Consider the following 25,947-nt stretch of genomic DNA (forward strand, 5'->3'; position numbering starts at 1 on the left):
AAATCGGACCACAAGAAAGTAAACTAAGTTGTAGTTGATTAGGTCACTCCTACTACGAGTCGAACTTATAATATTGTAGTTATCAAGTCAACGGTCTGATCAACTTGGCTAAAGTTATTGACAATCAAATCTCTTGAATGCTAATTCAAGGTTGCCAAGTTCTGCAAAATGCTCCAATCAGAATTTCAGCGCAGAGAAGGTGAGACGTGCAAGAAATGAGGGTGATGAGATATTGATGTAATAAATGTCTTTTTTTACAGATTCAACTTTCACAATGTTTTTCACGCAACTGGGGAAAAACCAGGTCAAAAAGACAAAAACTCTCACTCTGAATAAACACAGTAGACTGAATCATAGAGGAAAGCTTATATTGATGTCTGCACTCTTCAACATACAGAGAATATCACCTTAGAAAGGATCTGAGAGAGAATACATATACATAAATACAAATGTGTCAATATATTTACACACGCAACAGTAATCCAATTATGTACACCGTACACGAGCTTTGAACTAATCTTGATAATGAGGCATTGTCACGAAATCTGGATTCTGATGGGAGGAAGATGTTACGACACACACATTTGCCTCATCGGGGTGAGAATCCTGGCAAAACGGAGGGGCACGTATGCTCTCACCAAGGTTCCATTTGCCGTGTATTCCTAAAATAGGAAAAAGGCTCTCGTTACTTCAAACAAATGTATATTTGATTATTGACCTCGTCTGGGCAATAATTTCGATGGAGATGGCAAAAAGAAAAATGCCAAAGACTCTCGCATTTTGGCTTCATAAGAAGCTACTTAAAACTAAATTCTTGAGGACTTGTTTTGGGGTTTCATACTTTCATTCCCCTCAGCCTCATTTTAGGTAACCTCGAAAGTAAATACACACGTAACGGAACAGGAAAAAAAATGCACAAATGAAAATGGCTAACCGTTCTGTCAACCATTCCAACTTGGTGTATGGTGCTGAGGAGTTCCCCCTTATCAAAGGGTATCAACGCTTCTACCCAAACCATAGTATCCTGCTAAAGAAAAGAATCTTCAGCAACGACTGAAAAATATTTACGAAAATTAGAAAGTATTTCCTCCTGGCTACACAGCGAAATTAACCGGTTATGCACCTTCAGCTTATTCTGAACAGCATCACAAAAGTCGTTTAACCCTTCACCAGTCAAAGCGGATATACAAATGACATCTTTTTGCTTAGCTTCCAACTTGATCTTTTCAGGATCTGCAGCTTTATCAACCTGTTGAGAAGATGCCACCAAAACAGTATACAATGTTTAAACCATAATACGAGAAATGAAACAAGGAGAACTAGCAATTACCAGTATCCCGAGATGAACAACTCATCTTCAGGAATGAGAAGAGCATCAAATGAGACCATAACACGAATACGAGTAAAGAGTAAGAACTATTTTTGGGAAAGAAGTAGCATAGTAGCAAAGATGATTTCAGTAATCATTGACAATACTATAGATAGAAAACATGAATGGTTTGAGAAAACAATAATTAGGAAAGGGGAAATCCTTGCATACCCAAGCCTGATTTTACTTATTAGAAGGAAAAAAAAAAAAAGACAAAAGAAGGAAAAGGGGAGCTAGTTATATAATTAACCTAATTTCATAACAAATGACAAAAGTATTATATTACCTTATTCCATACCATCAACTTTGGGATTGAAGATGCATCAAGTTCTGAAAGAACTTTATCCACAGCTTCAATATGTTGCTCTGCCAGAGGATGACTGAATTTGGTAGTTACAGATGATAAGTAAGAGTTTATCATGTAATAGAGCTAATATAAAAATTTTAAGAAAAGAAAAGATCATACCTGATGTCCACCAAATGCACCATAAGCGATGATTCAGAGATTTCTTCCAATGTTGCCCTGAAGGCTGCAACCTATGCCAAGAAGTGAAGGCGATTTAATAAAAATTTTGATTTTAACTTAAATGATCATCCTCAATATCCATGAGGAGATCAAAAAGGCTAAAATATTGACTAGAGCATAATAATTTTTACCAGTGTTGTCGGTAACTTTTGAATGAACCCTACTGTATCTGTCAGGAGGAACTCTTTTCCATTCTTCATCTGGGTCAGAAGAGTTCCAAAAAAAAAAATGCACAAAATGTTTTAGCTATGCATACTTTATCTGTCTAATGCAGAAATTTCAAAATAGTTTTAATAAAAGGTCTATTTGTATATAATGCCACTCAAATATCAAATTTCAACTTATGCGGACTCACTTGCCTCAGATTACAAATAAATTTTCAAAAACTTCAAATGAACGGAAGGATCATTATATTATGTGAAAATTTATTTTTCTTCTACTCTCCACCCTTACCTGCACCCTTCTTGTTGTAGGATCAAGTGTGGCAAATAATTTATCCTCAGCAAGAACATCGGCCCCTGTCAATCTATTCAGTAGTGTACTCTTGCCAGCATTTGTGTATCCAACCTAGAGCATCAAAGCCATTATAAATCACTGGTTTCCTATTAACATACTGAAAGACTATACAAAGTACATATCATACCAAAGACACTACAGGGACAGGAACGGAGGTGCGTCGGTTTCTGTACTGTTTTCGATGCTTTCGAACAGATTCTAGCTCTTTCTTGAGAACACCAATCTATCAAAAGGGCAATTTACACCAAAGAAATCCATAGTTAGGCATATTAAGTCATGGAGGGGCCAAAAACTACCTATAAACAGTCACACATATATAGAAGCAACATGACAAATGTAAATTGAAGCGGTGGGTTCCAAGCAACATATGGACCGTAGTCGCTTATCGGGTGACGTAGAGATTCGAACCCATGACCTTTGGTCTGGCTCTGATACCAAATTGAAGCATGTGCTCCATCTCAACTAAAAGCCTAAGCTCATAGTTGGATTGCACATTAATGGTTATATGTTCAACAATCTTAAATACACAAACTGGCTGCTGCAAGATTCATTCATTTTTCCAAGATGTTTCAACAAATTACAAATCAGGAATTGGTTCAACAAAGAGTCAAAATTGAAGGAAGTTACAATTGAACATAAGCACATAAAAGAAAAACATAACAAGATAACTACTTACTTGAGTACGTAGAATACGCTTGTCGACTTCAATTTGTTTCTCTCCCATACCTTTGACCTGCCCTCCAGATTGACGCTCAAGGTGAGTCCACATTCTTGTTAGCCGTGGTAATTGGTACTCCATTTGTGCCAGTGAAACCTGAACACGTTAAAACAGTGAGCCTAAAAACATGCAGAACTGTTGCAAGAAAACTATCAATCACAAAGAGGATTGCCTGTAAAGAAGCTTCACGAGTGGCTGCCCGTTGATTAAAGATATCCAAAATAAGAGCCGTGCGATCACACACTCGGACATCTCCACCAAAAGCTTTCTCCAAATTACGCAACTGCCTATAATGTGAGCCATGATATAATGAGTCCAATGGTTACAAAATACAAACTATGGTATTCACATAAAAAAATAAGAATTAGATAAAAGTTTTATCATGTACATAATAAACCAAAAAAAAATATGCATTATTTAAAGAACAAAATTCCAAGTTCCAACACAATAGGGAATATGAATATAATCTTAATCAATATATTGGGTATAAGGCAAATTTGATAATAAATTCAGAAACCAAAAATGTTAATCTATGTCTCTATGAGTAATAAACAACTGATGCTTTCAGAATGTCTATATAGCAGTATTCACACATGAATTGAACTTAGAACATACCCTGGTGAAAGTTCATCATCAAATATTACAGTCTCAACTTCAAACGCATGGATTGCACTTTTTATTTCTGCAACTTTACCAGACCCTATATATGTCCTAGGATTTGGAGTGGATAGTCTGCAAAATGAGAAAGAATAAGCAGAAGAAGTTAGAACTACAATCAAACCAACCAACACTATTTCACCAGAAATCTAGTGTGGATTATACAGTATCAACTTGGCAAATTACAAAAAATGGAACAAAATGCAAAAAACCTGTGGCAAATCACATCATGATTAACACAAATTATTCAAAGTCCATCTCCCACTTAAATTGCAAGAATGGTTCTAAAATTTTGAAGAAATAGAATCAGTCCAACTATGTAGCAAAATCCATGCTTCATGCAATTAACATGATCTCCAGATACAGCTCCTTATTCCCCATGAGAATTTGTCTCTTCCTCTGTGTTCTATTCTAAGACCTTTTATAACCATGTGAACTATAGGTTCAAGTTTGTGGCACTAGAAATGGGAATCACTAGTACTGAATTTGGAAAAAAAAAAAATCCAATTTGTACTCACTTTTGATATGTAGAACCAACAACAAGTAGTCCAGCAGTGTCAGCCAGTTGGGCCAGCTCTTTCAGTGATTCGTCTATACCAAATGAATCATCAATATTGTTTTTGCACGCAACTCCCACTAGATAGGCTTTCTCTTCAAAAACCTACACTTTCCACAATTAAGCAAACATTCATTTCATCCCCAAAGAAAAAATTATGTATCTTTTGAAGCAAAGCTGAAAACTTTGAAAAAATAAAATGCAGATTACAGAGAACCGACCTCTCTTCCATTACGTAGCGTGAACCGGCCATCAGAATCATCATTCTCCTCCACCTGCGCCCCTTTCTTCCTCTCGATCTTCTTCAACACCGAGGTTTGAGAATTTTCTTCTGCTTCGGTACTTGCAGCTCCATTGAACCCTTGGTGAAAATCTTCCGCTTCATCTTCATCTCCGGTCTCAATCACCGGATTGCGAACCGAAACGGTATCGTCGGGCGATAAGACTCCGATTCCATCTTCCAAAGCCCTAATTGAACCACAAAAAGCGCGCTTTGCTTGTCTTTGCTGAATAATTCGGAGCTGCCGGGTAGGTTTGGGAACCCATCGAAAATGGGGTTCGGATTGTAAAATTAAAGGGTTTAAATTTGAGCAGAGGAAGCATAAGCTCATGATAAGAGTATGCAAAGAAGCTCGCCAAATTCAATCAGATATATATACAGTGCCCACTCGGCCGTTATCGGGTAGTTATACTGATTTGAGGATTGATTCAGTTGGCAGACTAAACATAGACTGATAGACCTCCCAGAAAAATCCTTTATATTTAAAATATTGGAAAATAAACAAAAATAAAATATATTTTAATATTTTAAAAAAGAGTAAATACTCAAAATGGTCCCTCGATTATAGCTAAATTCACAAATTGATCATCGACTTTCAATTTCAACCAATTAAGTCCTTAATTTTGCAATTTTGACAGGATTTGGTCCTCCATCTATTTGATCGTTTGTTGACCGCGATCTTTGAGGATATATATGTAGTTTCACTACAAAGCTCAAGAGAACGCTCTTGGAGGTTACATCGTTGTTTAGGAGGGGAAGTGCTTCTCCGTTTGCTGCTTAGGGATCACGAGCCGGTTCAGCTTAGAGAATGCTCTTGGAGGTGACAGTGCCGTTTCGGAGGGGGAAGTGCTTCTCCGCTTGCTGCTTGGAGATCCCGAGCCGGTTCAGCTTGCCTACATCGCTTGGAATCACGGCTTTCTTGAAGAGTTACTTCCAGGGATTTCGGCGATCTATCTATTAAAAGCTATAATCTCTCCGGCATGGGGTGCAGCGCCGACAGTGGATTCAAATGTAACAGTGCGGTCTAGAAATGCAACCGAAACTTTAAAAAAACGACGATGGACCATGAAATTACATATATATCCTAAAAAAACGCAGTCAACAAACGGTCACAAATGATCAAATTGTGTTAAAATTGCAAAGTTAAGGACATAATTGGTTAAAATTAAAAGTCGATGACTAATTTATGAATTTAGCTATAGTCGAGGGACCATTTTGGGTATTTACTCTTTAAAAAATATTATTTTCCACTTTATCTGGGAAAAAATTGATAATTTTTTTAAATTTAAAATTTAAATAAAAAATATATTTTTAATTCAAATAAAATAATTAAATTATTACCCAAAAAAAAAAAAAACATTATGCTATGACTTCCCTATCCAACCAAACTGAGAAGCCAGCATTGGCTTCTTCGTCCAATTGGACAGAAGCCGAACCGCCGGTTTCTCCACATTCTTTTTTTTTTTTTTTTAAATTAATTTTTAAAATTTTATTTTATTTATTATTATCTCAAGTTTACCTGCAAAATGAGTTAATTACACAAATTTAAAAGTTATTGGCTAAATTGTTAATTGAAGAGAATGAAGTATTTAATTAAATTTTTTATTAATTTAGGAGACTAATTGAATTTTGATCTATATTTGAAGTACCTATTTGACCCTTAACCAGTTAATGTATGATGATATTTTCAACCAAAAAAAAAAGGACCTGAATTACAATACTCTTGAACTAAGAAAAACAGAGTGCATCCCATACAAGATCATAGATTTTCTGCAAAATTGTTGGGATGTCATCATATATATGACATTACAAGATCATAGATTTTCTGCAAAATATACTAAACCAAGAAGAGCAAACGCCATTAAGATAAGAAAAATCCGGGCAAAATGTAAGCTTGATTGAGGTTTCATCTTAGATTTTGAATGATGTTTTGGATGTGTTCATTCCTCTGCAGAATTCATGGGTCCTTGTGTTGTTGTTCTTGAACTTCTTGTACTCGACCCACCAAACAGATTATCACATTCATCAGCTGAAGATGATTCTGCAGCAAACTCCTCTTTGTACATTTCCTCAATCATGGGTTTCCACAGCCGCACTCTCGCATTTATGAACCAATTCGAAACCTGGGATACAAACATCACATCACAGGTTCAAGAAAATCCAAGATTGCATATAATAATATAATATATAAACATAAATGCGCAGCCCAACTATCAGCTTAGACTTTTAGTTAAAAGTATGGTTGCAGTAGGCGATAGACGCTAGTCGGGCGCCCGGGCAACACATACTCCACCTAGCGCCTAGGCGGAATTTAAGCGGCACTAGGCGGGCGCCAAAAAAACAGTGGCAGACTTGCAGTTTCACAATTTTAATGAGACTGTTTTAGCAAAGCCGAGCTGATCGAGTTAACTCGGCTAAGTTAGACACTAGGCGGCCAAGTCGGCTGAGTTAGGCGCTAGGCGGACGCCTGGGGAAAATCGCCACGGTCTAGGGGCGCTACTCGACCGAAATGGACGAGTTAACTCGGCTAAGTTAGACATTAGGCGGCCAAGTCGGCTGAGTTAGGCGCTAGGCGGACGCCTGGGAAAAATCGCAACGGTCTAGGGGCGCTACTCGACCGAAATGGACGAGTTAACTCGGCTAAGTTAGACACTATGCGGCCAAGTCGGCTGAGTTAGGCGCTAGGCGGACGCCTGGGAAAAATCGCAACGGTCTACTCGACCGAAATGGACGAGTTAACTCGGCTAAGTTAGACACTAGGCGGCCAAGTCGGCCGAATTAGGCCCTACGCGGACGCCTAGGGGAATCGCCACGATCTAGGGGCGCCTAGAGCTTAGGCGGGCTCCTAGACTGATTTTTGCAACAGTCTTAAAACGAAACACATCTTTCAATTTGGTACGAGAGATTACTTGATTCTTGGACAGGCCTGTCTGGGATGCCAAGATTAGTTTCTCTGAGTCATTTGGGTATCTGCAACAAAACCAGGACTCAAAAACTCTGCAAGAAAACCAGAATTGAAAAACTCGATCTGCAGAATTTCACAATGTGCATACGGGTGGAGGAAGTGTTGGAACAGCCAAGCGCGAAGAATGGCAACCGAGGTCTCGGGCAGGCCTCTGATCGGGCGCCATGTCTGCCGGGAGCTTTGGATCAATCCGAGGTGTTGAAGGGAGAGTTTCTGAAGCCTGGCAGCCTCTGATGAGGGGTGGAAAAGGCTGAAATGTGAGTGCAGCCCTGTGGTTGGAGTTTCTTCTGATAATCTTCGCCTCGTGGCGTTTATCTGGGCTATGATTGCATCTCTCAAGCTGCAGAAGTGTTTGGACATGGCCTCGAGGGCGAGGGCGGTGTATGATTTCCCCGATATCGCCTCAAACGATGACACCAATTCCTCCATTTGATGACAGTACTGCTCATATCTCCTCTCCACCTGCAAATTTGCAGAAGAATATTTTCAAGAAAATGTTAGCATTTCTCTAAATGGCTAAAGATACATGTTCCATTTACCTCTTCCAACATGGTTATCAACTTCATGATCTTAGCTTCAAGTTCATTGGTAGGGAAATCTATTCTCACAGCAGAACGAACCCCCAACGAGCCATTCTTGCTGTTACGCGACAATCTCCTCATTAATTTCTCGTATCTGACCTCCGGGTCCTGCCCACCAACACTAGCCACTTCCTCGAGAAGCTCCAGGGCAGGCCTCAAGTACTTCGAATCAGCAATGGGAGCCGCGAGGGCCGAACTCCCAGCAAGAGAGTAATTCATGAATCCTGGGTTATTATTCATGATGTTCTGGTTTAAGGATGTCTCCCTACATTGGACAGAAGGGGGGAACAAGGAAAGTGAGAGCTTCTGTGGTTGGTTATGGACATCATTTGAGGCTCCCAGAAGATCCATAAAATGTCTGGAGCCAGTGGATCTAGGCTGCATTCTCCCACCAAGAAACTGAGTATTATTATTGGGTAAATCAGGTGGGAAAACATTATCATAGTTTTGGGTCCCAAGTTGTTGCAGATTGCACGATGGTTGTGTTGGATTTGAAGGGGAATCTTGGGTTACCATTGCAAGAAGTGTAAAAAATGACAGTGAAAACTGATGAAAAGGTTAAGGTTTTGATGAAGAAATGTTCTTCTTGAGGACTACTATGATGAACATATAGCTTAGGTTGTTAGGTTGGACCACAGGAATTGAATTGAAGAAGCTAATAACTCTACAATGGTGGGAAGGAAACTAAGCAATCATCAGGGGAGGAATGAAAGCTAATAAATTCACAAAGTACCAAACTGAGGGAATGTGCATTTTCAGTGTAGAAAGTTTGACAATTATGATGACAAATCTGTATAGATTAACTTCATCACATCCCAAGGCCCCTTTTGTCCATTCATGATAAGTACTGTATAATTACAGATTTATGCCTGCCATATTGCCATGCATGTTCAACATTTATTTATTTAGGGTTATTTAAACTGTTGAGACACTTTTCGCGCGCAATTTAACTCTTCCACGAAGACGAAGAGCTGAGGGTCCTTAGGATTAAAGAGAACTATAGACAATTGAGACATGTGACATATATATCATGTCATTTATCTTATCCACCAAGACGTACTTCAAGTAAGGATGGTAGAGGCCTCAGGGTTGGTGTGTAAAATACTAAAATGATCTCATCTCTCTCCGATCCCCTAATGATTGCTTGTTGGCGATCATAGGGTGCAGAATTTGATTTTTACTATAAGAAAGGTGTTGGGTTTAATTTTTAGTTTTATTGTGGACCCAGTGTACAAGTACTTAGTTGGCAACGGTAAGATGCAAGATTCAATTTTTATTAAGGTGGGGATATGAAATTAGTCTTGTGGGCAGATGTATGTACAAGTATTTTGAATAACTTAAAAATTGTTGAGACACATTCTGCATTTCTGCAATTTAACTCTTCTACAAAAAACAGCAAGGGCCCTTGAAATTCCAGAAAACTCTATACTATAGACAACTAAGACATGACATATAATGTTATTTATCTCATCCACCAAGATTTTAGGGTAATTAAGGGGTAGGGGCCCTTTGGGATTGAGGCCTAAAATGATCTCCTCTCTCTCTCTCTATGAAACACAGCATACCCTAGCTATATGATCAGCTGAAAGCTATGGAGCCTAAGGTACCATAGAGCTTCAGCAAGCAAGCTAAGCTATCCAACTCAGAAGCTAAGCAAAAGCACATTAGTTGAAGCAGAAGATGCTGTAAAGGACAACAAAAATTATGGTCCCCCACTCATTTTTGGCTAGAAAACAAACAACCAAAAGCATCAACCCTCTTCAGCTTTAAACCTCTACTGTTTACATGTCTTCGGGGCACTCAAAAGGCACTTCAATCCCAGGCCAGTACAGTGCAAGAAAGAAGCAGGCAGGCAGGCAGGACAGTTGCTGGGTTTCTGTCAATTGGAGAAAAAGTTGGCTGTCTTTTGCACACTCTCAGTTTTAAGATTGTCTGAACGTGATGAATCTGTAAACAGGTGGGAATATCTAACCCCCCCTTTTCTTGTAAGCTGTTGTTATCATGCATACATTAATAAGAAGATGTTTTTTTTTTTTTTTTTTTTTGGAAAACAGAAGATGTTGAAACCCCTCATCTTAGCTTGCACAAACCCTCCAAGAGAATGTCTAAAATTTTCAAGTAGCGGGCAACCCCAGTCAAATTGGTCAGTGTTTACTAGTTTAACTCCCTGACAGGAACCGACATTTTTTGTTTGAATCGGTTAGTTATGGACTATGGTCTATAGTTATCAGACAAACTTACACAATATAATGCCCAAGCAGTGATTGCGATTTTTTTCGTGGCTAAAAAAAAATAAAATTTCTAAGTAGCAAATGACTGGTTTGTAAGTGGGGCAAAATGGGGTGGTTCTTTTTTTACTGGGTATCAAATTTTAGCCATTTATATTAAGATTTTATTAGTTATTAAAATATTTTTAGAAGTCCATATTCAAATATTACAAAATAACATCATCTTCTACTCCAACAATATAAAAGTTGTATGCGGTTTGGTAGAAAATAAGTTAAATTTGACTCCATTCAAATTGACTGCAGTATTTAGTGTGAGACTTGAGGGGTATGGGTAAGGAATATTGTACAATGTGAATATTGTATATGTTCATGTATGGTTTAAAGAAATGTGTAACTTTTATGGGTATTGCATTTCTCCCAAATTCTTAATTAGGTTATATGTTCAAGATAATGTTACATTAACATTAACAGGGCGTTTGGTTGGAGGGGGGAATTATGTGAGAAAAGAATTGTAATTCCATGGGAGTTGAATTACTGAGAATAAAGTGGGAATTTAAATTCCAGTGTTTGGTTGACAGGAATAGAATTACTGGGAATTTCAATTCCAATGTTTGGTATACATGGGAATTGAAAGGGAATAAGTAGTATAAAGTCAAAAATGTCCATTATTGTTGTTAGACATTAATTTTAAGTTAAAAAAGGAAGGGGTAATGTTGACTCATCACTATCTTTTTTTTCCAGGAATTAAAATACCAAGGGGGACATGGGATTTTAATTCCATGAAAATGCGAGAATTGCAATTCCATCCAACCAAACTACGGAATTTAATGGCCTTTGGAATTAGGTGGGAATTAAGTGGGAAGAGAATTTAAAATCCCTCCAACCAAACGCCCTGTAACTCTTTTTTTCTTTTCTTTTTTTTTCATTGGAGACGATGGAAACTCACAATCGCTACTTAAAAGTGTGCACGAACTCAGGTGTAATAATCAACAAACCATACAAAGAGGTAAATCACACTAAAAAGACCATGTGTGACAGATTTAATCGAGAATGTGTTAACAAGAATCGAACTCGTAACTTTTATATACGATAATCATACTCTATTTACACAGCCACCCGTTTTAGGGCACCTGTTGGGTTTTCTAGGGAGGAAGAGGGAGGGGATTGTTTAATGTGTGACATCATTTTACACTTGTTTTCTTTCTTTCTTGGTGGGGTTTTCTTGATTATTTTTTTCCCAGTGATGATAAGATTTTGATTGATGGATTCTGGTATGGAAGTGGTTGGTTCACCATTTGGGATACTGATATATGTAATGATTATCATCTTTGTTCCATTAGGCCTTCCAGTTGTCACTCCCTGCCTCTTCACTTCTGTTGGCCAATACAAACCCTACAAGCCTCAGTCACTGATTAAAGTCTACAGATTCTGAATAGGCTGGAGTTAATATCATATGAAACTTGAAAATTTATAGTATAAGACCGTCTCACGGATTATTGAGTCATTTTTTTTATATAAGTATTATAATTTTTATTATAAATAACTATTTAACTCTTAATATTACATTTTGATTTAAAAGTATTATATTTTTAATTAAAAATATCACATTTTTCATCATTATTACACTTTTGTCTTACAAGTAACAATTAAACAATTTATCATGATAAGTATTACTTTTTTTTCTCATAACTATTCAACTCTAAATAATATTAAACTTTGATTTAAAAATATTATGTTTTCCCTCAAAATATTACAATTTTTTATAAGTAACAAACAATTTATTTCTAATTGGTATTACATACATTTTTCAGCATAAGTATTACATTTCCATCATGACCCAACTCGTCTTACATATAAGGTTTGTGATACGGTTTCACAAAAGACTCACACATAAAACTTTATTTTCCTTAGATCTCCCGTTTATAATAACCTTAATTACCAAAGCATCATCTTCTACTCCAACAACATTAAAACTTTTTTTTAACCTAACTATTTAGGACAATTAATAAGCAAACAGTTAATACAACTGAAAAGTCTAACTAAGAGTCACACTTAACAAACAAAATCCAAACTGATCCATATATATTAATCTCATAGTTGTGGAGATACCAGGTGCGGAACATAGGAATTTTTTTAAGTTTCATTTTGGCACAAAATGATATTCACAAGTCAAAGTCCTAAAAATGAGTTTAGATTAGCACAGGAGCATCAATATCAGTGAATATTGAGGAGTTTTTGGAACAGTAGATGATGAGTTGATGGAGAGAGAATGCAATAGATAGAAGATGTGAGTTTATCTGCAAGAGATGAGTTTTTTGCATAAATGTGTGACCCACTGAAGAAATCTGTTAGCCCCGCGTTCGTGTCACAAGTGCGCCCACCTAGGCGCGCTCCCCAGCGCACTGACAGTTACCCATTTTGTTTGTTTGTTTGTTTTTTTGTTTAAATCGTTTTGTTTTTGTTTTTTTTCTTTTTTCTCTTCTCCCCCATATTCTCTTTTTTAATCACACTTATAAAAACTCCTCAAAAACCACACACAAACAAAAAAAAAAAAAACAAAACAAAACAAAAAAAACTTCCCTATTATAGATGCTCTAAATTAGACCTGAAGTAGAAGGTTGTCAGATTAGTTAAAGCAACAGTATACCATCAAATTGATACATTGCACTGATTGATGATTGACAGTAAATTTTCATTTCAAGAATATGACAATAAGATGTGAAAACTTTATACAGAATTCATTTATTTTTCAACGGCAAACACAAAAATATATCATATGTAATACACTCATGAACTATGCTAACCTTCCATCATATTATTCACTATATATTGCACAAATGGATTATCTAGGAATACAGGTATACATATATATATACAGATGCTTTGAAATCCACTCTCGGTGGGCAGGCAAAAAAATGGATTATCATGGGTATCTGCAGGGGAATGAATTTTTCGATCATACGACAAAATCAGGTAAGATATGAGAGCTAGCGAACCTTTCTTGCTGGTTTGCAGGGTCGATGTAGTAGTAGTCTGGTTTGCCAATGTCCATAGAGGAAGCTGGTTTATCGTCATCGCCCCCTATTAGGGATGTTGCGGTGGGTGGCTGTGGGTCGTTCTGGTTATGTTGCAAGCCGAGAGCGAGGGACACTTGGTTTCCCATCATGCCCCTGAACACCGAGACACCATATGCACTCGTGCCTGCAATGATACCTTCGTTAAGGTCCCCCCGCTCGTTTTCATGGGTGGTGGTGTCTTGGAATCCTAGCCTCGCTAAGGTCATGTTGTTTCGTTCCTCGTTGGGGACAACATTGGACCTTAAATCGTTGGATTGTGGTATTGACGTTAAGCTTTCGTGGAGCTCTTCATCACCTCGGTCATCAGACACTGATTTCTCCTTTGCACCCGTTATCGGTTCTGGAGAGGCAGCCAAATCGCCTTCTGGATCACCGAACTCCTCCTTGTACATGTCCTCGATCATGGGCTTCCAAAGACGAACTCGTGCATTTATAAACCAGTTTGCAACCTACACAAGAAGTGTCTGGTCACTCAATTGGGCTATAATGCAGATGGGCTAAACCACACTAAAAAATTGAATCCAACCAATTAACTAGTCTAACACATGGCCTTATAAGCTCATATGTTCTTTCTTATATTTTCAATGTGGGACAATTTCCATACCTGACTTCTCGTTAAGCCTGTCTGTCTTGCCAGCATGATCTTTTCAGAGTCTTTGGGGTAACTGGAAATCGCAAAAAAACAAACAAAAATGATCAGCCTTAACTTTTACTGGCATCGCGAGAACAGCATATAAAGCGTCTTATTATAGGCAACATACGGGTGGAGGAAATGCTCGAAAAGCCAAGCACGGAGCACTGAAACAGCGTTTTCGGGCAAGCCTCTTTGTGGCCTCCAAGGCTGTCGCATCATACCGAATTGCTGAAGTGACCTCTGCTGTCTTAGTTGCTGATCCACAAAGCGGAGGCGATATAGTCTTTCTCCTTGACTGTTACCCTGCTCGCCTAAGCTTTGGCGGGCAACTTGAATCTGTTTTTTGATTGCATCACGAAGGCAGCGAAATTGACACGAAATTGTTCTTAGCGCTAGCGCTGTGTATGGTCTAGCAGCACCGAGCCCGGTAACCATTTCAAAGGACGATACTACAGCTTGCATCTGTTGGTAATATTGTTTGTATCTTCTATCCACCTATAGCAAAGTATAACCAAAGAGGAAATTTTTCAATATTGTTTTCCTAACGAAAGTGCTCGATGTTCTTATAATGCACATGTGCCAAAGTCACACTAAAAGACTGAATCCAACCAATCAGCTAGTCTAACACCAGAAAGTGCCCGATGTTCTTATAATGCACATGTGCCAAAATCATACTAAAAGACTGAATCCAATCAATTAGCTAGTCTAACACCAGAAAGTGCCCTATGTTCTTATAATGCACATGTGCCAAAATCAAACTAAAAGACTGAATCCAATCAATCAGCTAGTCAAACACATGACCTTATAAACTCATATGTTTCTCTCTTATTTTTCAATGCACGTAAGCCAGAAAGTAATAGTGACAGGTTATATTGATTCAATAACGATGAACTTAAACCAAAAACGTGGTAAGACAATTGGCTCACCTCATCCAACATGGAGAATAATTTTGTGATCTTGCTCTCGAGATCATGTCGTTCAGCAGCCGAGAGTTCACCAGAGGATGTGTTGGTCGACGACTTGTGGCCATCTGATGACATCCCGGTTCCTGAGCAGCTGGATTTCATATCAGCCTCTTCGTCTTGGCCAAACGGATGAAGGTTGTGGGGTTTCTCCGATTGCTTCAGAGCCGTGTGAACATTAACGACTTCATCGAGTAAGTCCTGTGCGGCCTTAAGATACTTGGAATTATAAATGCTTCCTGCAGCAACACCTGGCACGTCGTGTATCTGAGGATTAAAGTTCATCTCCCGGAGGCTCATGGACCTGTCGAGGTTGCCCGAGCCCCCAATCTTGACATTGTTCTGAGCTCCAGCCAAATCAAACGACAGATACTCAGCACTTTTGTTCTCGTTATCGTGTGTGCTCATTAGCGAGGGGAACCCGGGGTTCGTATACTGGTCATGATATCCCGGAACCTGAACTGAACCCGGGACTTGCATTGCCAAGCTGAGGGATAGCCCTTGATACTGAAGATTCTGCTCGACGCTTTGAGCATCGAAAGGCTTCGAGGAATAAGTATGAGGCTCCACCGGGGTAGAGTTAACACCAGAAAAACTCGACCCAACGTTTGGAAGCCTACCAATCGGCTGCATAGTTGCTGGATCACTCGTCGGGGGAATGAACAGCATCTCATCCCGGGTCCTAATGGATTGCGCCTCGCCATAGTTATTATGAGCAGGCAAGGAACTCCCCGAGGACAATTCTGGGTAGGGATGGTTCAAATACATCAAATTATCGGGGAGACCAGACGACTGATGATAAGAACTATGTTTCTCATTTGGCATCAATGGCATTGGGAGATCATCTCTTTGGTCACTCAAACTGGAGAAATAAGTTGCCATATCTCAAATAATAGAACCCACAACCAATTTCGTCGAAAACCCGGTTTTTTTCTAAAGGATAGGCAATAAAGCATTCATGAGAAACCAAATCCCCTGATGGTTGCCTTCACACCACCTAAACAGACAACACAAAACATAAATTCAGACAAAACTGTTCTCAGTCCCATAATTCTTGCTAATTCTTCTATGTTTTTTTATCATCAAGAGCTAGAAAATATAGCTAGAGCAAGATTCTGCAGAAAAGAAAGAACACCCAAAACAGAAAAACAAAACTCCATGATCATGGTCAACTTGGGGAAACAGAAACTAAAACCCTTGTCCTAAAGAAACAACCTTTTCCATCATACAAGCACAAACAAGGGCAGAAAAAAAAAAGTAGGAGAAATCGAAAAATTACCTGGGAAAGATTTGAAATTGTGGTCTGCCCACAATTGGGGGAACAGAGAAGAGCCCAAGAGAGTGATTGAAAACTCAAGAAACCCAAAAAAAAAAAAAAAAAAAAAAATTAAAAATAAACTAAGTTGTCTCAGAACAGAAGCTTCCTCATATGGAGACAAAGCTGATATATCCCCAAAGATCCTATGAACCAACCCCTCCTTATCATTGAACAATGACACCAACCAAAAACACAAATAATATTCAAGAGAATGAAACCACAGAAAAACACAACACACAAGCAAAGAAGAACACTAGAAAACTATTTAATTTCCCTTTCAATAATTCCAGACTTTCTCAAATGTGGGGTCCAAGCTACACGACCAAAAACACCCTAGAAGCTTCTTACCTTAAAAAACATATATATATTTCAAGAAACAGGACATTGGGAAAACTGGGGAGTTGTGGTGGTTGTTTTTCTGTTTGTTTGTGGGATGTTGTTAGTGTGTATAAGAGGGGTTTGATGGTTAGGGGTCTGAATCGGTAACCACCAGTTGGTAGACCTAAACTATATCGCCATTAATCCTTAAACCTTTGCCACAAAGACTAAAATGGTTTATATGGCTAAGGTTGTTACATGTCCTAACATACCCTTTTTTGGGGTTTTTTTTTTTTTTTTTTTTTTTTTTTTTTTTTTTTTTTTTTTTTTTTCTGGTTTGGTGGTGCGCTGTATATACGTCTATCTGTCATTGCATAATACGTAGTATGCATGTTAGGAATGGTACAACATTAGTAGTCCCGCATAAATGACAGATTTTTTTGAGGTTCAAGTACTGCCACTGTTACATATAATAATCATATTGTGACCCATTTATTTGGTTAATAATGAGAGTAAGGCAACAGCAGTCAAGTTGGTCAATTACAAAATTACAAGTTTGACTCTGAAGCGAATTATTGGTTTTATTGGTTTAAGATGATCAGTTATAGGCAACAAAGGTTGATTTACTTCCTTGTGGTCCTATGTCGGTTAAGGTCACAAGCTGAGGTTTACCTAGTGCATACACTCGGATAGTGGCTACAGATTTATTTCTCTTGTGTGGTATGCATGTGCGCTATTACACGAGTTAGATTTAATTTCCTAGTGCATACTCATGTCTGGGCACCCTAAGTTAGTTTGCGTATTGGTCTTCTCAATTTGAGCAGGTTATTGACAACCTATACTAGTTTACTTCGACAACGACTTTTATTATGTTTATTGGATTTTTTTTTCCATCTGTATGGTTCTATTGCGTGTGTTTTGGCTAGACGTACATATAGTAGAAATGCATACTCAATTAATAAATTTCAAACATAAACATGATCCCGCTAAAGTAGATGTGACTATATCATGTTTATCTTATTGTACTAGTTTGTATAAAGTACAAGTGACTAAGCTTATTGTATTGTACTAATATGTACTACTTTAAAGACTTTTGATGTAACTTTGCAGCTATCTAATTCTTTAAAAATCGTAAGAATTTGTAATCTTCCTATAATGTTTTTTATATAAGGAGTCTTTCAATTGAATAAAATCATCATATCTTCATGTACTGAATGAGGTTATGTCTATTGAAAATGTTGGATTAATTTGTTGGTGAAAGTGAGGAAGTAATCTGGTGGCGAATCTTACAAGCATTGGGTGGCGGCTACCAAGGAATCTTGAGAACATACGTCGGCAAAGACAAAGACTACGTTTTGTTCCTTCTTCCTTAATCTATACAACTGTACTTTCACTTTAACTTCTTTACTCATTTTATAATAATACAGTATTTTATTGTTAGGATCATTTCATAAAAGATTGCCAAAAATGAGAGGCGCCTTACATATTATTATCATTTATTGAAGTGACATAGTGGACCTCATAAGTTATATAAAGTCTGAGATAGAATCAATGAATCATAGCTGTTAAAAGGGAAGGCAAAATAACCATGTAAATCACATGTTTTATCGATATACCAATCTATTTATAAAATATTTGGATTCATTTTTCAAATGAGTTTGATTTTTTAAATTTGATTAAGTTATTGTAGAATCAAACTAAGCTCAAGCAGTTCAAATAATACATCAAACTTAATTCAAGCATCTTAATATTCAAATGTCAATCAGTACCTTTTACATGAGATACAATTGATCAAATTAAGATAAATTTCGAAACTTTGACTATTTGAACTTAATTCGACTACTCACCTATTTGCATAGGGACCAAGAATGAGGTGCAAAAGTATGGATGCCAAGTTGTATAGAATTAGGTATAGGTCCAACACCCATGTAGCCATCACACAAAGTGATTAGAGATGTAGACCATACACAAAGAAATATGGATTGATACCAACTAAAACTAAATGGAAAATCCCATCAGCACCAAATCTTTAGCTTCTGTTGCTCAGCTCCAAACAACCAATATAACCACCCCCTTCTCCCACAATAAACAAATGATTAATTAATCAATTTTCAAGACTGGGCAACAACCATCTTCTTCCACCAAGCCTTCTCAGAATCTCCAGGCAAAATATACCATGGACCAGGTCTACCTTGCATTGTAAACCCTAGTCCAAAAATAACTTTTAGATTCTGTATCTATAGTTGACACATTATGTACATGCAGTTGATAGTTTCTGTACCTGTAGCTATCATATTATGTTTCAGCAATTATCAAGTTAGATTTTGTATCTATAGTTGACACATTCTATACCTGCAGTTAATAGTTTCTATACCTGTAGCGATCATATTATGCTGTCAAAACCTGTAAATGAGGGCTCTGATATGGCAAACTAAGTCATGTTGAAAAGCCACAGAAGCATTATGTCCATATAACAGAAAGCAGGAAAGCAGCATTGCATTTCCTTCATGGAGAATGGAACCTGAAAATGTTTAAACAGATCAACTTCAAAGATATCTTGTCAAGGGAGTAACTTGATTTACAACAAAAGCAAACACATTTTTTCTTTCTTTGAACATTCTTTTCGGGTCAGGAGTGGGGTCGGGGAGGGGACAAATATGCGGTGTGAATCTCAATCATCCTCTCAAGTTGCCTCCTACATTTCCCGGGCGCAAGAACCTACATTGCTTTTCTTCTCAGCAACTTGGCTCTTGCAACCAACATGACTGGCAGCAATCAGATATTTACACATAGGCAATATTTAAGTTAATGTTTCACATCACAGAGAAATATGAGTTTTGAAAACGAAGAAAGCAAGCTACAACATGTGTTTAACATGCACTGTGCACTTTGAAATGGCAATTCATTGGGTAAATCACACTCTTTTGACAACCATGTCAGCATCAATTTGTTGGAACCCAAAGTATAAGGCAAGTATCATTATCAGGCATTTCTATCATTCTAGTTATACCAGTTATAACCATGTTGTCCCTATCGTTTATGGTGAAAGGATCAGCATGAGCCTATAGATACATGACACGGGAAAAAGAGGCTGTATTCAGAGTATAAGCCCCCCACATCATACAAGATTTAAGGAGGTTTTAGAGAGTTTGTTGAAGATTCAAAGCAGTTTATAGGGTTAAACCTGCATAAACAGTTGGTCACTGAACTGGGCAGCCTGATACCTGCACTCAAGGCGTTTTTAATCCTTGCTAGAATAAGATGCAAAGAGTATTAACTGCAAAAGCACACGTACCACAAAAATCAACGTGTTAGCTATGTGTAAAACAGAATAGACATTATTCTAGATATAAGAAGTTTCCTTCTAAAGCAAACTAAGAAAACAATCACCAAGAAACAAAGCAAATTATTATTTTTTTTAAAAAAAAAAGAAAGATGTCAACTAACAGATGTGACAGTAATTCTTTCGTATGCTTAAGCAAATGAAAAAAATCATGCAAACTTTGGCAGGCATGCATTTTTCATGGAAACTATCACCAAATCTTGATAGCAAAATGCAACTGTATATTTTGGTGCTGGGGTTGAGGTAAAGCTCAATCTATCTATGACTATTGCTAGTTTCTGAACATGTATTTTGTTCAAAGATAGCCATCAAAACTCAAAAGGATCAGAAATTACTGAAAGCAATCAAAATGCCTCACAAGAGAAGTAAAGCCAACAGACACCGCTGCAGGATTTTGCTGTGGAGTTCCGGTGAAGTGAAACTGAAGCCAAAATAAGATCAATTCACAGTTAGAATGGTCATTCTTTAAGCCTCCAGGATTCCAAAGTGCCTCCTGATTTCTGAGCACAATTTATCTTGCACGTATACTTTATCCAGAGATATTAGACAACCTCTGGCAAGATGTCCATAACTTAAAAGTTTTAGCAACAATTGATCTTCTTAGTATAAGGAGATCAACAAAGGAAACAATGTTATTTCCATGATCTAACATTCACAGAGCCAACAAAAAAAAATACTGTAAAAGCATGAAAGAACAAAAATGACATTGAAAAGATGTCCCATTTGAGATCAAGACTCTTAATTCATTCATGGGATAAAGTAATAATAACAACATTAGATAAGAGGTCAAGAGTGTGAGCATAACCAGAAAGGGCTGAAATTTGCATATAAGTGAACTAATAATGGACTAGTACAAATCAAAATTGAGAGGTTGAATAACCATGTTTATCAGGCATTTCAAAATGTAAACTCATTCATGGGAATAAGAATTCTTGAAGACCAAGTGTAGTACAGACAGAGCCAAAAAGCTCCCAGTTTTGGAAAACAATCAAGGAAAATAACACAACCAAAGTACACAAACAACAAAGTACCAATACATTAGTCTGATAGATTCTAACCTACAAAACTGACTGGTCTGAGTTTCCAATGATAGCAACTATAAATATCTCACTGAGCAAAATTTTGATCTAACAAATTACTACTTAAGCAATAGATAATGATTTTGGATATTGCTTTCATCTTCTTGCAGCAATCTTTAACAAGGGGGAAACTATACCCTGTATCTCTTGCAAAGTCTGTTGTATTCTAATTTCTTCCTCGACATCTCGCTTTAGGTTCCTAATGTGGCCCTTCAACGCATCAGAGGCTTTAATATCCTCACCCCTTAAATCAATAACTTTCTTGGACAATGCCATCAAAAACCCTGCATATCTAGGCATTGTCAAGTACCGCTGAAGAAACTTCAACAGCAAACCAAGCTCCTCATTGTCCAAATTTGAGACACATTTCAACAATTTCTTCCTGGCTACCAACTCCTCCATAACAGCTACCACAGTATCTGGGTTTTTTGCATTTAAAGCAGCTAACAAGGCCTCCTTATGCATAAATTTCATGAACATCTTATCGTACTCTGCCAACTTTACTTTCTTCGGCCTCATAACCAAGTAATCCCCTTCCGAGGGCTTCTCATTTTGCCCCCTCTGGAAGTACCTAACCCTCAATGCCCGCCTATGAGGTGCCTCTACAGCACCAAAACCCATAGAACTCCCCAATTCTTCACCAGCGCTATCCTTAGCCTTTCTCTTCCCAATATAGAGAAGTCCATTTGAAGTCCCAATCACCCTCGTAGAGCAATCTGGTGAGAAGGCAACTGACAAAAGTGGGTTTGGGAACCTCATAGAATGGGTAATCTTGAACTTGGAATAATCAAAAACTTTCATGTACCCATCCAATGAAACACTCAAAATGCGATACTGATGAGCCTCTTCTCCGGTTTCTTTCCCAATTCTCCCAACGCAAAGAGAAGTTACAGTCTTGTTGTGACTCTCCATCTCATGCAACAACCCCCCACCCCCAATAACATCCCAAATTTTCACAGAATTCCCACCAGCAGTTGCAATTAACCCCCCGGATGGCAAGTAAATTACATCCTCAACCGGCTTTCCATGGTTAATTTTCATCACGGAGCCTGAGTTCATTACCCTAACATCCCAAACCTGAACAGTATGATCATATGAACCGGAAATAAACATGTCATCGCTTACTGGAGAGCAGTCGCCGCACCTGACATAGTCCTTATGGCCCAAAAGATCGTAAATTCGAGTCTCAGTAGTGACATCCCAGTACTTGACAACCGCATCATCGCCACCGGAGAAGAGGTGGAGCTTGTCCGCTCGGGGATAGCGGACGACGCGAACCGGGCGCGAGTGGCCGCGGAGGCGACGCAACGGGACTCGGGAGTTGAGGTCAAAGACGTGGACCCCACCAGAAAGATCACCGGCAGCAAGGAGGCGACCGTCAGAGCGGAAAGCGGCGGTGGTGGCAGTGTCAGAGAAGGCGGAGGAGATGGCCCTACGTTCGAAAGTCTGCGCGGAGAAGATGGACACCGAAGCAGAGTGCGTGGCCGCGAAGTCATAAGGCGAGGTAGGGGAGAATGCGATGGAGGTTATGCCGGAAGCCGGGGTTTGGGCCGGGAGTTCCTTTGGGGTTTTGAATGATTTCCAGTATTTGGATTCTGGAGTTGACGTAGACTTGCGAGTAGTAGGCTTGAGCTTAGGCTTCACAGGGAAAGCTCTGTCATCCACCATGGCGGCTGCGATAATCGAAAGCTTCGCCCCCCTGAGCATAAACAAAACACTCTATTAATGTTGTAATCTTATACCAAACAGTTCAAACAGTAATGCAATTTGTGATTTACCGTTAAAATACGCTGCCAATTTTAAAGAAGATGATCGGACCTGGTTCCGTCGGCTTTGATCGTCACCGGAGCTGTATGAGCGGCGGCGGGGACTCAGTTTGAACTTTGAAGGAACCCTGAAAGGCTGAAATTGCTGAATGTTTATACTCCAAACTTTATTTTGGTTGAGTACCGGGCCTGAGGCCCACTAATGAGTTCAGTAGTAATGGGGGCCCAATACACACTGGATAATTAAACGGAAGATCCAACCCAAATGTCTTTGGATAATTAATGATTTACTAGACATCATATGAGTTGTTTACCATGGACTATATAGTCCATCTTGCAAGGTGGACTCTAGTCCGAAACGATGTATAAATTGTCTGGAATTGTGAACTTTTATAATATAAATTATGTTTTTAAGTCAAAACATGTATAAAAAGAGAATTTGTGAATACAATACAGGGTCGTCAAATTATAATTTATTAATATTGTGTGACTACAGTATTTGAAAGGAACTTGTAAATATAAAATAAGATAATCAATTACATATATGTTAACATTATGTGTCCATAGTATACAAATTATGAATTTTTAAAAAGTAAATTGTCAACATTTAATATGTAAATTTTGAACATTTGGACCCGGATCCACACAATAATTTGCAATAGTAGTGCGAGATGGGCAATTTATTGTGTGAACCATAATAAAGTACATTTCTAATATACTAAATGTACATTATTCATGTACTGAATGTATATTGTATAAAATGATATATTTTCAATACTCAAATAATGTACTTTCTTACAATATACATTTTTAATATATTAAAAGTAAATTATTTGTATACTGAGTGTATATTATTTGATAATACAGTCACACAATAATGATAGTTTGACATGAAAACTTGGTTTTCTTGGTAGGTAGGGGCTTGTTTTGGGACACCGAAGATAATGGCCTTGTTTGGTTATTGGCGGATCCGTCAAAATTTTAGCGGATCCGTCGTTTTCAGCGTTTTGACATGGTCAAAACGCTGAAAACTATGTTTGGTAGGTTTCAGAATGGCGTTTTGGGCTTTTGCCCAAAACACCCTTAATTCAATATTTTTTTTTCTAACTTTTTGTTTAATAATTTTGTTTGGCTGGAATGAATAATGGGCGTTGAGCTTCCCTTTTAATGGGGAGCTCAACGCCTCCATTTACTTTATATTTCTTTTTTTAAAATTTTTTTATTATTATTATTGTTATTATTGTTATTATTATTACATTAGTTTGTTATTATTATTATTATTATTATTATTATTATTGTTGTTGTTGTTGTTATTATTATTACCCTTTTGGTCATTTTACGTGTTAACCGCTAATCTAAACAGCTAATTTTACCATACGTTTTTTTTACAAACCGCTAATACAATTCGATGGTCAAACCCGCTAATACAATCCGCTATTTGATAACCGCTAATACAATCCGCTACCGCTAACCGCTAACCACTGATAACCAAACAAGCCCAATAGTTAAATTATTTCACTTATAACTTATAAGATAGGTATAGCTTATGGTTTTGTGGTAAAAATATTTATTTTTTAAGAGATATAAGAAATAATTGAGGTGAAGAGTCCTAAATATGAGTGGTTTTTAGCGATGAGTTTTTGTTAGTTGAATCTGTCATACTAGAGAGGCAAATGGTTAAGCAAATTGATTGAATCATGATGACTTGCAATTTGGATTCCATGTTTTCGACATGTCTTCAATCTTTTAATTTTGGTGGTGCTTTCTAGTCTAGATTCAGGTAGTTTGAACAATGGATTAGTCGAGTGGATCTGAACCATTAAACGAATAGAGAAAGACTCGGATCACCTCGTGGTTTACCAAAAAAAAAGGATTACTTTCAATTTTGTTTGTGGTGTTGTCTAAATATTGGGTTTTGTTGTTTGTTTGCACACAAAGATAATAAAATTTTAAAATATTAATATACTAAGTAAAATTTTAATAGAGTTTAATTATTTTTTGTGAGTACTGCTCTTTTAGTTTTAATAGAGTTTAATAAAGTTTAATAGTTTTGTTATTTCAAATGTTAAAAATGTAACTTTTTTGAAGAGGTAGATGTATATATTACAACGGTAAAAGGGTAAGGATTAAAATCGTTAGCAAAAAATAATTAAATGATTAAAATTGTATTTTTCCCTTCATAATGTATCTCTTCCACTAATCTCTAAAGTAAAATTGTAAAAGTAATGATAAATTCGTAAATTTAGAGTTCAAACTTATACTCCGTCCAAGTTCACTATTTTGTTGTACAACAAAATGCCTCTGGAGTGCCAAATAACTTGTAGATCAATGATATTGTTGTGACTTTTTTAAATAGGAATTTACTGGTTCAAATATTAGAGGACAAATAAGAAATAAAAATGCCCCCATAGCGTAAACGGAAAGGAAATCATTAAAAATTAAAAAACGTAAGAATCCTAAGATTGAGTCAATTACTGTTAGAATGAGAATGTCGAGGCCATAGTTCTACGATCTTTTATTTTAAAAATAATTAAAAATGTTGAGATATTTGTCGAAGAATACATGTTTTTATCTCGTGTTTTTATTCCTTTAGATGTGATGAAAACAAAACAAACAAAAAGAGAACAAACTTATCTTAAAACTAATTTGGTCAGCTTAAAACTAATTTGGTCACCCTTTTCGTCTTTTAATAGGATCAAACTGGTGCAAACAGGGATTAGTCTGAATATAATACGGGTTAAAAATGTATTTTTTACCATTAGGGTCTGTTCAGGACATATCGTAGTGGTATGATCTAAAAAATATATTTTGATCCTTTTATTTAAATAATAATAATATTAATTTGATAGTCTCATATTTATATAAGGTTTTTTTTATTATTATTTATTGAGATATTCTTAGTGTTCTTATTGAGAAATTGGTGCATGATAAAATAAAATAAATAAAAAAAATTACCTGGAAGAATGTAGCAGAGTAATCACGGGTTGATCGTTGCAACTTGGAATGTTGCCCCCTCTCGAGAATATAATGTTAGTAAATTAATGCATACATTGG

The 25,947-nt window shown here is 37.3% G+C and overlaps 4 protein-coding genes across 7 annotated transcripts; all 4 read right to left on the minus strand.

Annotated features, from left to right (window-relative positions):
- Nucleotides 1-342: 342 nt before the first annotated feature.
- Nucleotides 343-5,068, minus strand: LOC109149842 (GTPase HflX). The gene is made up of 13 exons (XM_019297850.1): nucleotides 4,564-5,068; nucleotides 4,305-4,447; nucleotides 3,745-3,861; nucleotides 3,302-3,416; nucleotides 3,088-3,225; nucleotides 2,539-2,634; nucleotides 2,349-2,462; nucleotides 2,027-2,095; nucleotides 1,836-1,906; nucleotides 1,656-1,749; nucleotides 1,124-1,249; nucleotides 935-1,024; nucleotides 343-662 (listed from the first exon to the last, which is right to left on the minus strand). The coding sequence occupies exons 1-13, from the start codon at nucleotides 4,951-4,953 to the stop codon at nucleotides 570-572; spliced, it is 1,656 nt and encodes a 551-aa protein (XP_019153395.1). The 5' UTR covers nucleotides 4,954-5,068; the 3' UTR covers nucleotides 343-569.
- A 1,266-nt stretch (nucleotides 5,069-6,334) lies between these two features.
- Nucleotides 6,335-8,837, minus strand: LOC109149440 (BEL1-like homeodomain protein 11). Its single transcript, XM_019297211.1, has 4 exons — nucleotides 8,127-8,837; nucleotides 7,676-8,049; nucleotides 7,532-7,592; nucleotides 6,335-6,745 (listed from the first exon to the last, which is right to left on the minus strand). The coding sequence occupies exons 1-4, from the start codon at nucleotides 8,682-8,684 to the stop codon at nucleotides 6,563-6,565; spliced, it is 1,176 nt and encodes a 391-aa protein (XP_019152756.1). The 5' UTR covers nucleotides 8,685-8,837; the 3' UTR covers nucleotides 6,335-6,562.
- A 4,248-nt stretch (nucleotides 8,838-13,085) lies between these two features.
- Nucleotides 13,086-16,795, minus strand: LOC109149435 (BEL1-like homeodomain protein 7). The gene is made up of 5 exons (XM_019297204.1): nucleotides 16,349-16,795; nucleotides 15,034-16,066; nucleotides 14,235-14,602; nucleotides 14,078-14,138; nucleotides 13,086-13,922 (listed from the first exon to the last, which is right to left on the minus strand). The coding sequence occupies exons 2-5, from the start codon at nucleotides 15,949-15,951 to the stop codon at nucleotides 13,353-13,355; spliced, it is 1,917 nt and encodes a 638-aa protein (XP_019152749.1). The 5' UTR covers nucleotides 15,952-16,066; nucleotides 16,349-16,795; the 3' UTR covers nucleotides 13,086-13,352.
- Nucleotides 16,796-20,849: 4,054 nt separating this feature from the next.
- LOC109149437 (protein SLOW WALKER 1) lies at nucleotides 20,850-23,027 on the minus strand. Of its 4 annotated transcripts, none has more exons than XM_019297207.1 (2): nucleotides 22,906-23,027; nucleotides 20,850-22,816 (listed from the first exon to the last, which is right to left on the minus strand). In XM_019297207.1, exon 2 carries the CDS (start codon nucleotides 22,793-22,795, stop codon nucleotides 21,224-21,226), a length of 1,572 nt encoding a protein of 523 aa, XP_019152752.1. In that variant the 5' UTR covers nucleotides 22,796-22,816; nucleotides 22,906-23,027; the 3' UTR covers nucleotides 20,850-21,223. The 4 variants fall into 4 exon arrangements, with proteins under 4 accessions (XP_019152752.1, XP_019152753.1, XP_019152751.1 ...); XM_019297208.1 differs by having other exon boundaries at nucleotides 20,850-22,826; nucleotides 22,946-23,021; XM_019297206.1 differs by having other exon boundaries at nucleotides 20,850-22,826; nucleotides 22,906-23,021.
- Nucleotides 23,028-25,947: the final 2,920 nt, after the last annotated feature.

The sequence above is a fragment of the Ipomoea nil genome, unplaced genomic scaffold (genome assembly GCF_001879475.1).
Source record: "Ipomoea nil cultivar Tokyo-kokei standard unplaced genomic scaffold, Asagao_1.1 scaffold2159, whole genome shotgun sequence".
NCBI classification, from domain to species: domain Eukaryota; kingdom Viridiplantae; phylum Streptophyta; class Magnoliopsida; order Solanales; family Convolvulaceae; genus Ipomoea; species Ipomoea nil.

Bases quoted from the DNA above. Each gene is read 5' to 3' on its own strand.
- LOC109149437 (XM_019297207.1), bottom strand. From the start codon at position 22,795: ATGGTGGATGACAGAGCTTTCCCTGTGAAGCCTAAGCTCAAGCCTACT.
- LOC109149435 (XM_019297204.1), bottom strand. From the start codon at position 15,951: ATGGCAACTTATTTCTCCAGTTTGAGTGACCAAAGAGATGATCTCCCA. The intron at 14,603-15,033 runs GTGAGCCAATTG...ACTTTGCTATAG, and splicing joins TATTCTCCATGTTGGATGAG to GTGGATAGAAGATACAAACA. The intron at 13,923-14,077 runs GTATGGAAATTG...CTTCTTGTGTAG, and splicing joins CAGGCTTAACGAGAAGTCAG to GTTGCAAACTGGTTTATAAA.
- LOC109149842 (XM_019297850.1), bottom strand. From the start codon at position 4,953: ATGAGCTTATGCTTCCTCTGCTCAAATTTAAACCCTTTAATTTTACAA. The intron at 2,463-2,538 runs GTATGATATGTA...TTGATGCTCTAG, and splicing joins CTGTCCCTGTAGTGTCTTTG to GTTGGATACACAAATGCTGG. The intron at 663-934 runs GTTAGCCATTTT...TTCCTATTTTAG, and splicing joins TTGGAATGGTTGACAGAACG to GAATACACGGCAAATGGAAC.
- LOC109149440 (XM_019297211.1), bottom strand. From the start codon at position 8,684: ATGGTAACCCAAGATTCCCCTTCAAATCCAACACAACCATCGTGCAAT. The intron at 8,050-8,126 runs GTAAATGGAACA...GCAAATTTGCAG, and splicing joins TGATAACCATGTTGGAAGAG to GTGGAGAGGAGATATGAGCA. The intron at 7,593-7,675 runs GTATGCACATTG...GTTTTGTTGCAG, and splicing joins TTCCAACACTTCCTCCACCC to ATACCCAAATGACTCAGAGA.